We start from the raw sequence: 11,857 nt of genomic DNA, 5'->3' as shown, positions 1-11,857 counted from the left end.
ACCCGCCATCTTTGTCAGGTTAATTTGCATACTCTCCTGATTGACTGTCCCTCCGCTACGCTCACCAGCCAATTTACATGTTTCTCTTTTATTATATAGGACTAGAGGCCCGTTTCAGTAAGATTCCTGCAAGAATAGGGCTTCCAGCAGCTGGAGCAAAGCAGAGAGGGGAGCGAAATCCGCTGAGGCGGGCTTCGCTCCCACTCCAAGCCACTCCTGCTGGGTTTCCTCTCCTGTTCCCAGCCACTCCTGCTCCCAGGCGCTCCTGCTGCATTTCCCCTCCCCCTCCCAGGCGCTGCGGTGGGTTTCCCCTCCTGCTCCCAGCCACTCCTGAGGGTTTCCCCTCCCGCTCCCAGCCGCTCCTGCTGAGTTTCCCCTCCCGCTCCCAGATGCTCCTGCTGGGTTTCCCCTCCCTCTCCCACCTCCGCAGCCTTGGCTCTGTTTCTGTCCTCGAGGCCTCTACTTTGCTCCCTTCTGTACCGCTTGGCCTCCATGTTGTCCTCAGTCTTCCCTCACAACTGGTATATGCAAATTAACCGCCATATTTTAGCTTCTATAATTGAAACATTGTATCTTTTGTAGCTGTTGCTTCAGGAGCTCAGAGCCAGGCGGCAGCAAGCGGGGAACCTTGGCTTCCTTCATCACTGGAGCAAGCAAGCCTCATGTTCGCTTCAGCTGCCTGGCTGCCGGCCGCCATCTTGGCTGGCAGTTAATTTGCATATCTTGCTGATTAGCCAATGGGAAGGGTAGCGAAGTTACGGTTAATTACCATGTTTCTCTATTATTAGATAGGATTAGAATCAAAGGACAAGAATTAAGGAGGGTTACCTGAAATCCACTGTTGGTAAATTAAGGAGGCGGGAGAAATTATCTAGAGAAACACATACCTCTTTTACAGCACACAGAGATCGTATGCAAGGAACAAGGGAACAAGAGGGATTCCATGGTCTTGTGCCAGTGGTTGTGCCTTTAGGAGGAAAAGAAAATTGCTCTGATCAGTTATCTTAGATGCATAAAAACAATGGACAGGGCTGGCTCAAGGTAAGCATTGACCTTTGCTAACAGCTGACTATGAACAAGTCATGTTCCTGGGCTGAAGAAACTGCAAGGAGGCTAGTTGCTAGGGAGAGGAAGCCGGGCATTGCTACGTGATGTCATTACCCGGACAGTCAGACACTTACATATTAGCCTTTCATATATATACTAGAGGCCCAGTGCACAAAAATTTGTGCACTTGGAGGGGTGGGTCCCTCAGCCCAGCCTGTGCCCTCTTGCAGTCTGGGACCCCTTGGGGGATGTCCACCTGCTGGCTTAGGCCCGCTCCCCAGGGGATCGGGCCTAAGCTGGTAGTCAAACATCCCTCTGGCAGCCCGGGAGCCCTCGGGGGATGTCCACTTGCCAGGGGGAGCATGCCTAAGCTGCAGTTGGACATCCTTAGTGCTGCTGAGGAGGCGGGAGAGGCTCCCGCCACCACCGCTATGCTGGCAGCCATCAGCCTGGCTTGTGGCTGAGCAGAGCTCCCCCTGTGGGAGCGTACTGAACACCAGGGGGCAGCTCCTGCATTCAGCGTCTGCCCCCTGGTGGTCAGTGTGTGTCATAGTGACCAGTCATTCCCAGTCGTTCTGTTAGGGTCAATTTGCATATTACCCTTTTATATTATAGGATAGAGGCCTGATGCACGGGTGGGGGCCGGCTGGTTTACCCTGAAGGGTGTCCCGGATCAGGGTGGGGGTTCCGCTGGGGTGCCTAGCCAGCCTGGGTGAGGGGCTGATGGCTCTTTTCAGGCTGGCCACACCCCCTTCAGGGTGGGGGTCCCTACTAGGGTGCCTGGCCAGCCTGGGTGAGGGGCTGATGGCTGTTTTCAGGCTAGCCACGCCCCCCGGCAACCCAAGCTCCCAGCCTCTCCTTTTTTGCTTTTTTTTGCTTTTTCTGAAATTTATTTATCTTCTATAATTAAAACTTTGTAGCCTTGAGTGGAGCCGAGGGCCAGCCAGGGCAGGCGGGAAGCTTGGCTTCCTCCATCACCAGGGGCAACCCAAGCGTCCTGCTCGCTCCAGCTCCATGGCCGCAGCCATCTTAGTTGGGTTAATCTGCATACTCGCTACTGATTGGTGGTGGGTGTGGCTTGAGCGTAGCAGAGGGATGGTTAATTTGCATGTTTCTCTTTTATTATATAGGATAGATTATTAAAGGATACAGGAAATAAATGGATCAGTATGTTTACAGAGATTTTATATTTTACCAGAGTCCCGTTGCACTGATTCATGCATAATGAAAGGAAATTAATTAAAATAAATATTTTAGAAGCTGGGGAGGGACAGTGGGAGGGCTCCAGGGCATGTCCAGCCCATCTTGCCCAGTCCCGATCAGCCGGACCCCAGCAGCAAGTAACCTACTGGTCAGAGCATCTGCCCCCTGGTGATCAGTGTGCATCATGGCAACTGGTCAAACAGTCGGACACTTAGCCTATGAAAAATTAAGAATGTATATTGTATAGATAACAAGAAGTATAGCTTTTAAAAAATAAAAATAAAATTGTAAAAGGACAGGAAAGGAGGAACAGAAAACAGGATAAATAGAAATAAGACAATGGTAAACTTAACCATATCAATGATTACACAAGACACATTAGTAGAGAAAACAATTGTAGAGATTATCAGAATGGATGAAAAAAGAAAACAGAACTAACTATATGCTGTGTCGTAGTTTTAAGATATGTCTACAAATTCTTAGATATTACTCCCTAGTTTGGACTTAGTGACCAGCTTCTAAGGAACAGAATTGGCAGAAGTGATGGTGTGTGACTTCCTAAACAAAGTGATAAAAGGCATACTCCTCCTGCCTTGCTCTCTCTTGGACTGCTGGGTGTGGGGGAATGTGAGCTGTGAGACCCTGGGGACAGGAATTGAAGCCCCTCCACCCCTACCCCTATCAACAACCAGCACCAGTGCCAGTCATGTAATGAGCCACCTTTACAAGAACAGTCTCCAACTCATACAACTTAAACAATCCAATAAAAAAATGGGCAAGGGACCTAAATAGACACTTTTCGGAAGAGGACATAAAGAAGGCCAAGAGATATATGAAAAAATGCTCAAAGTGACTAATCATCCAAGAGATACAAATCAAAATGACAATGAGGTACCATCTCACACCTGTCAGAATGGCTATCACCAACAAATGACAAGTGCTGGCGAGGATGCAGAGAAAAAGGAACCCTCATGCACTGCTGGTGGGAATGCAGACTGGTGCAGCCACTGTGGAAAACAGTATGGAGTTCCCTCAAAAAATTAAAAATGGAACTCCCATTTGACCCCGTGATCCCACTTCTAGGAATATATCCCAAGAAAACAGAAACACCAATCAGAAAGGATATGTGCATCCCTATGTTCATAGCAGCACAATTTACAATAGCTAAGATTTGGAAACGGCCTAAGTGCCCACCAGCAGATGAATGGATTAGAAAACTGTGGTACATCTACACAATGGAATACTATGCTGCTGTAAAAAAGAAGGAACTCCTACCATTTGCAACAGCATGGATGGAGTAAGAGAGCATTATGCTAAGTGAAATAAGTCAGTCAGAGAAAGATAAATATCACATGATCTCACTCATTTGTGGAATATAATGAACAACATAAACTGATGAACAAAAATAGAGCCAGAGGGGAAAAAATAATATTTTAGAATATAATAGAAGTAATCCTGTTATTTGCAGATTTTTAATATTTCCTACAACTTTTGTGATATCATACTATGTTAGTACAGTGTTGGTAATATTACTATACTTAAAATCCTTTTTTCCTAAAATATTAATGTTTATTGCATGTAATATATTTAAGATCATTTTTCTTGAATTGGTGTTCACTGCATGTAACATTATATTTAAAATAGTTTTTTGTGAGATATTTATTGCATGTTACATTATTATATTTAAAATCATTCTTGAAGTAAAAAAAAGTTCCCATTTAGGAATAAATAAACTGCCTTCAACATTGTATATACACACACAAAATTAACATTCTCCAGCCAAGCCTGGAGATCGCTGTAACCTGGCCAACATCTTGACTACAATCTCATGAAAGACCCCAAACCAGAACTACCCATCTACACCAATCCTAAATTCCTGACTCAGAAACTGTGAGATAATAATTGTCTAGCATTTTAAGCCACGAAGTGTTTTAGAAGTTTTATAATAGAGTAATAAATAACTAATGTGTGCATCTACAAGTAGCATACTTTAAATATAAAGACACAGGTTGAAAATAAATGGTTGGAAAAACATATACCATGAAAACAGTAAGCATAAGAAGTCTGGAATAGGCAAAGGATTTGAACAGACACATCACCAAAGAAAGATACACAGATGGCAGAGAAGCACATGAAAAGATGCAACATCAAGTCATTAGGAAATGCACATTAACTCCACGATGCAATACCACTACAGGCCCATTAGCTGTCTAAAATTAAAGTGGCTGACTGCACCAAGTGTTGAAGAGAATGAAGAGCTACTGGAAATCTCGTACATTGCTAGTGAAAATGTAAAATGTGCAATTGCTTTGGAAAACAGCCATTTCTTAAAAAGTTTAACACACACCTACCCTATGATCCAGTCATTCTACTCCTCGGTATTTACACACAGAGACCTGTACACAAATGTTCATAGCAACTTTATCTGTAGTAGCCAAAATGTAGGAACAACCCAATCAGATTTGTTTCTTACAATAAAAAACTTCTCAGCGATAAAAAGGAATGAACTATTCCTAAGGTATAATCTACAACATGGATAAACCTCAAAATCCTATTGAGTAAAAGAAGCCACTCCCTCTACTAGTAAAAAGAGTACACACTATATGAGTCCATTTCTATAAAACTCTAGACATGTAAGTTAATCTGTAATGGGAGAAATCAAGTTATTGTCGCCTAGGGATGAAGGAAGTGCTATCACAAAGAAGCATGAGGAAGCTAGGAGCAATAGAATATTCATTATCTTGATTTTGCTGATAGTTTTATGGGTGTATACATGTGTCAAAACTTATAGAATTGTATAATTCATATAACTTCAGGTTATTGTATGTTAATTTACTCTCAATAAAGCTGAAAAAATATAGATGGTCACCTTTATACATACTTTATATTTTTATCAGAATATAAGCAAGTGAGTTAAAACAGTTTTTAAAATATGAGAAGCCTCTCAAAATGCACTCAATGTACAAGTCAGTGTAAAAGTCATCTGAGCTGGTATCAGCCCCATTCTTGCTCTGTCAGCTCACCAGCTGTAACACATGGGTGAATGGTTTAACTTCTCAGGGGACCTCGGTGTTTTCAAAATGATCAAGTGATTGATTAGAACTAGCTGCTCCGTAAGGTCCTTTGGTGCTCCCAGTTGTATAACACTTCCTGGTTTGTATGAAAAAAAGCTAATTTATATTCTCCTTGGTTGTAGGTTTCCAATGCACACAGTCAGCAGATGGACGACCTCTTTGATATCCTCATTAAGAGTGGAGGTAGGTGAAAAGTCACATCAGACCCCCAATCCCTTATCACATGATATGAAAGTTTTCCTCTAGAGCTTACATATTCTTCTAACTGCATTTCCTGTTTTAAAATCTGTTACATTTAGGCCATTAATACAATTTACTTATGAATGGGGGAAAGCCATTGTTTCAGGTTAAAATACTAAGATAACATTAGATTTACCCACAGATACATACCTGCTGAAAAAGACAAACCATCTCAAAATAGCAAAGTAGACAGATATAAATTCCACATTGAAAGCTTCAAAACTTGCTCCATGTGTTATCAGTCATTGCAATGGGATAAAAATATTCCAATTCATGAGTTAATTTTGTAACAACCAAGTCACCTAGCTTAGGGTCTAATAACTTGATTAATATCCAAAGGCAATTCTAAAACACTTTCTACATATAAATGAAAATCTTCAATTTTACAATGTGTCATCTTAAAAGGGGTAAGGGATATGAACCACACCAAAAAATCAAGGATCTCTGCCTCAGTTTATAAGTACCTCAAAAATTCAAATGCTATTTTAGAATATTTTAAAGTAGTCTTAAATTTACCAGTGAAAGGAGTTTTATTCAGATTTTTAAATAGTTATCAAAATTTCTCCACTCATGCCAGGTACTATTTGATTTTGTTGTTAATAATCTTGTCAGAATGTTTGACATAATATAGAAAATTCTTGATATTTGACAACAGATCTACATATGTGAATATTTTTTTTGCGAATAACTATATCGGCCTCGCAAAATTGTTTAAACTCATGATATAGCTAAACTATGGAAATTAGAGAAACATATATTCCATGCCTTGAATTTAAAATTTTAAAAATGCTTTTTGCCAAATCTGGTTAAAATACTTTTTTTAATGATTAAAAAGAATAATTTTACAGCCTAAACTTAGAAATGAGTTATATTCTAAAAGAAATGATTTTTTATGGCAAAGTATCTAATAGAGTATATTATTTCATCTTGTTATAAACTAATACTAGTAATAATGAGAGATTTAAGTAGTTGATTATAATACTAGTTGTACTTATAAGTATAAATTGCACTTTCAGCTTTCAAAACAATTCTAGAGATGACTCACAGGTCATGAGAAGTGAACTGTCCTGAAACACACACAGCTGAGAGGAATCTTCAGTGTTGTCTCACCTATTTACGCAGCCCAGTCACTGAGTTGGAAGAGCCGTTAAGTAAAATGTTTAGTGTATTGTATATAAATGAAATCAAGTCAGATTCTCATATATATTTTTAAAGTATCTTTTTCACTCTCTTATATGTAGCTAAGTGAACACTGGTCCATTAATTTTCTACATGATCTGGCAAGGAGTAACATATAACTAGTACTTCTTAAGACATTTACCAAATCCTCAAGATTTTATATAAACTGAAAAAACAAGACACATAAGGTGGCCCACCTCATCTTAAATCAGGTCATATGATGGCATTGTATCTTTTCAGAACTTTATATAGAATGGATACGGCTAAACTGGACACAAAGTTCAAATATAATGATAAAAAAGAACAAATATAGTTAGATCATTCATTACACAGGGCCCACATTTTCACATTCACTTTAGGGTAGTGTACTGCTGTGATCGCAGATTTGTGGTACAGAGCCCCTGTCTTAAACCTACAGTGCCTGAGAATGGGACCCAATGATCAGATCATCTAAAAACATCATCCTACTTGGTGGGATGTAATTGCTTTTAATGCTTACTCTTACTAAAAGGAACTGAAAGCATGTCAGAATGCTATAACGTAAATGTTTATTTAACTAAAATGATCCATCTTCCTAAAGGTCATCAGGGGTCAATAGCATTATCTTCCTACTTCTAAGATGGGCTGTGTATTAAGTCGTCATAAAATAGTAAAATAACTCCGTAATTAATAAAAAATGTACATAGTAGTAAATGTTTACTTACTATTTATTTTGCACAGAAATTTCCCTCCCTATAAAGGAAGAGCCTTCTCCTATTTCCAAAATGAGACCAGTGACAGCCAGCATCACCACAATGCCAGTCAACACAGTGGTGTCCCGGCCACCACCCCAGGTCCAAATGGCACCGCCCATATCCTTAGAACCTCTGAGCAGTTTATCTGCCAGCTTAGAGAACCAACTGGAAGCTTTCTTGGATGGGACTTTACCTTCAGCCAATGAAATTACCCCACTACCAAGCAGCAGCGAGGACCGAGAGCCCTTCTCCCTGATCGAGGACCTCCAGAACGACCTGCTGAGCCACTCGGGCATGCTGGACCCCTCACACTCGCCCATGGAGACCTCCGAGGCCCAGTTCGCCGCGAGTACTCCCTGTCTGTCACTTGACCTCTCTGACTCAAACCTGGACAACATGGAGTGGTTGGACATCACCATGCCTAACACGTCGTCGGGACTCACTCCCCTCAGCGCCACTGCCCCAAGCATGTTCTCTGCTGACTTTCTAGACCCCCAAGACCTGCCGTTGCCATGGGACTAACATCACAGATTTCTCGTCCGCGTTCACGAGGTTTAAGAAGACGATTCTAAAAGGTCAGTTTTTAGAGACAGATCTATAGTTGCATCATTGCAATGAAAACATGTTGTCACAGAAAATAACGAATAGATGGTCACAGCCTGGAAACCAAGTTTGAGAACGTTTCATTGCACCCAGCAGTGAATGTCTGCCGTTTAATATAGCACAGGGCCTTCTGAAAAATCACTAGTCAAAGAAGACCTCTGTTTCTCCAGACTTCAGTAAAGAATGAAAAGCACCTTTAGATAAAAACATAGAGTAATGTGTGCAGGATAACGACATGCAGATTCTCTGGTAATCAACTACATTTAAACCTCTGTGGTCACTTTCAGGCCCTAAATACAAGGCAGACAGCTCCACTCAAACAAGAATGCTGATGTGAGGGAGGTGAGGGATCACCGCACCTGTATTTCTAGCGCGGCCTGAGCCGGCCCAAGACGTAGCAGGGATCAAGGGCAGCGGAGAGCACCAGCCAGTCGGCGAAGGCTTCCAGCTGAAGACTTTTGGTTCCATTCAGAAACCAATGTAATATTTTTGTGTTGTAGTTTATTTTGTGATTTTTGGAATCTTACTTTAGATTTCCAAATGTAAATGAAAGTTCTTTCACTATAACCAGACAATGTCTTCAAAACACTTCATAAACAATCCCCTGTAAAAAGTCTGGGTCTATTGGTAACACTGAAAATTCTGCTGGCAATCCTCTGGGTTGATTAGATTGACTTAATGTGTAAATTAGACATATATTTGTGCTATGTTAGGATTTGTACAGCCTACATGGGGATACAGAATTGGGTATCCAGTGGCCCTACTTCTTTTAATAAGTCACATATTTCTAGAGTACTTGAGACACATGTATTTCTGTATTTTAAGAAATAACTTTCAGGTAACCAGACCCATCTCAAAGAACCAAGAAAAGGCTTTAGTGTAAAATATCTTTCTGAGCTGGTGAGTTGCAAAGCGAAGGCAAGGGAGGAGTCTGTCGTGCCCGGACATTCCCACACCGGTTACAGGTGAGCCTGTCGCCGAGTTGGCCTCTGGACTCCTGCTCTGGCTGCCTCTTCTACCGCTCATCCTGTCATTGCTTTACAGTTTTGGAACTGGATGTCATACCTGAGCTCTCACTATATTTTCAAGCCGAAGATTGAAAAACTGGAGGTTTTATTCATTTTTTATATAGACAAAAAGTTATCACATTTGTTGAGTAGTTTCTTAAGATTTTTCTAAAATGCCAACTATCACAGGATTTCTAAAATGATTTCGAAATAGTCATTTAAGTATATGACAAAATGTATAAAACTGAAAAAAAAACCCTGAAATCTACCAAAAAGTGTGGAGGTTTTCATTAAATAATACTCTCGTGCTCTCCACCTCACCTGTGTGAGCCCTGGGGTCAAGTTGCTCTCTGGGCATTGGTGACTGTTCCCACGGTGACATGTAGAGGCAACCTGACCCATTATTTGGAAAGAATTTGTGAATCATTTCTGGGTTTGTGTTTTGCCTAAAAGCTGATCTTATTTCAAATTTTTATTTCAGTTTGTAAATTTCACTACATGTAAGAAAAGTCCGTTTTTCCAGAACTCAGTCGCCCAGGACCCTGGAGCCCTCTGTTAACTGGCCCTTCCCAGCCTGAAGTGCGTCTGAATGGTTCCGGGCAGAGGCGGTATGCTCAGTGTAGTCTGCGGTGAGTAGTTTGTTAGAAATTGGTCATCCCACGTGTGGGATCCAGCATGCTGCTGTCTGACCAAACCCAGCAGGAGTGTCACCGTCACCATCGTGGGCACAACGTGCATCTTCGAGTCATGAAGGGCCTGTCTCCGGGGCAGGGCTGTGGACTCAGAAAGGTACTTTCTTTGGGCAAGTCTTTGAGATGGGTTTTTGTCTGGAGCTTATCTGGTCCATACTTGGACTCTAAGCATCATCTTTATTCAGATTTAAATGGCTTATTAGCACCAGACATCAGCGGGACTGTAGGAGGCAACTGAACAGCTAGTGCTGCTGACTCGCTGAAGAACTTTGTGTTTCCATCTTCCCAAGCTGTGTGCATAGATCGTTTCCTAGCCCCCTGTTGAAACATGCCGCGGAAGGCTGCTCTCCAAACACATGCAGTGCAAAGAATGCCGCCTCATTAGCCTCCTCTCTTTGGACTGTATTGCTAATGTGCCCACTTACATCTGTGTTCAATTCTTCACATACCAGCATTTCGTTTAGGAGGAAGGAAGGCAAGGAGTCCAGTTATTAAGTCTACCAGCCACCTACTCACACCATTCCGCTGGGCCCTCCTGGCCTGAGCAGCAAGCTGGGCATCTGTAGGATCCCAGCTACATGTTCCAGGTTAGAGGGAGGACACAGATCGTGTGCAGCATGTGACATGACCAAAGATGACACTCTAATCAAGGCTCCTTTGCCCCAACTCATTGTACTTAGGGGTAAACGCAGTGGGAAAGGTGTGTGTTAAAGAGGACTGTCTGTGTTGTTTGAGGTGAGGTTTAAAGCCCAGGTCAGAACAGCCGGTTGGATTTTCGTATGCAGAGGTACTGCTGTAGATCATCTTGCAGAATATCCTATTGCCAAGAAAACAACTCCTAGAAATGTATTCTCTCAAAACAACTCCTAGAAATGTATTCTCTCACATCCAGTCTTATTTCCCTAAATATTCCTGAAACACAGTAGTATCAAGTTACCTTCCTGGTGTATATAGGTATGCAGTCATGTCCTGGGGGTGGGATGCACAGAAGTTATACCAAAGCTTCTTACACAGTCTTGGGAGTCTAGAGTGTGTGGCTGTCTTGTACATTTCAGCAAAGCATGTGCTAGAAAACTAGGGACAGTGTTAGTGGTTCGAGTTCTAGTGTTTTTCCTGAAATGTGCAATCTACTGTATAGTACTTGCCACATGTTTGTACACAGATGTATTCTGAATTCATAGAATTTCTCATTCAGATACTATTTGTGCTTGTTTTATATGAATATTTTTATAATACTAAAGAGATCTTATTTAAATTTCCTTTTTAAAAACTGCACAGTCCTGTGACCCATGTAACTGACACTTTTGTAAGCGCCGTTTAAGAACAGTGGCCAGGGCAGTCTGGTTTTGCCTCCACACTGCCGTCTCTTGTAAGCAAAGTGAAGGTAATAAGATAGCAACTGAGAGCTGTGTCAGGAGCATGTCACCCATCCTGTCACCAGAGCTGACGCAGGCTTCCTCACCCTCAACCCCAGATCATTCCAGGTCACACAGCTGGCCAGCCACAACAGCTGACAAGACAGCTGTCCCCACAAGTGATGGGACAGTCCCTCTACTGTCTGCAGACACAGTGGCCGGAGGGAAGTGGTAAAGCTTTCTGGCAGCACCCAGTGCACACCACACGCTGTTCCCAGGGGCCGCCTGGTGGCTAGCCTCACCCAAGTTGCTGTCAGTCAGGTGGGGAGCACCCAGCACCACTGGGGACTTTGGGGAGAATAGTCATCAGGAGTCTACCAGCCGAGCAGCACGGGTCCATTTAACCACATTCACAATAACCCTCCATTTTCCCATCCATCACCAAAAACATGAATCCTGGCTACGGGGAGCAGAGCAGAATACCAAACGGACTGTCCACTGCCCTTCAGGCCACAGAGTTAGCCCAAATTACCAAAAACATTAACTGGAAGGTCAGGTTTATCAAGAAACACAGCTTACCAGTGCGGACGTGTGTGTTTGGAGAGCATCCTAATTGCATTTCAGCTCATCTTTTACAAGTGGCTTCAGTCAAAACTGGAAAATAATTCAGATGTATTAATTCCTTCTCAGACTTTGGAGATCTTGCTCAGTGATCTTTCCAGG

At 42.2% G+C, this 11,857-nt stretch overlaps 1 protein-coding gene across 9 annotated transcripts in view; it reads left to right on the top strand.

The window, feature by feature from the left end:
- Positions 1-10,562, top strand: part of MKL2 (MKL1/myocardin like 2) — a 188,789-nt gene extending 178,227 nt beyond the window's left edge. For 7 of the 9 annotated variants that reach the window (XM_023744978.1, XM_023744982.1, XM_014446123.2 and 4 more), the window contains 2 exons: positions 5,447-5,507; positions 7,464-10,562. In XM_023744978.1, the coding sequence (XP_023600746.1) occupies positions 5,447-5,507; positions 7,464-7,999 (597 nt within the window). In that variant the 3' untranslated portion in view covers positions 8,000-10,562. Of the gene's footprint in view, positions 1-5,446; positions 5,508-6,580; positions 6,654-7,463 lie in introns of those variants that run through there. The other 2 variants (XR_002826495.1, XM_023744983.1) reach the window with 2 other exon arrangements.
- The last annotated feature ends 1,295 nt before the right edge of the window (positions 10,563-11,857 follow it).

This window comes from Myotis lucifugus, unplaced genomic scaffold (genome assembly GCF_000147115.1).
Source record: "Myotis lucifugus unplaced genomic scaffold, Myoluc2.0 scaffold_504, whole genome shotgun sequence".
NCBI lineage: Eukaryota > Metazoa > Chordata > Mammalia > Chiroptera > Vespertilionidae > Myotis > Myotis lucifugus.
This window is presented reverse-complemented; position numbering and strand designations above follow the sequence as displayed.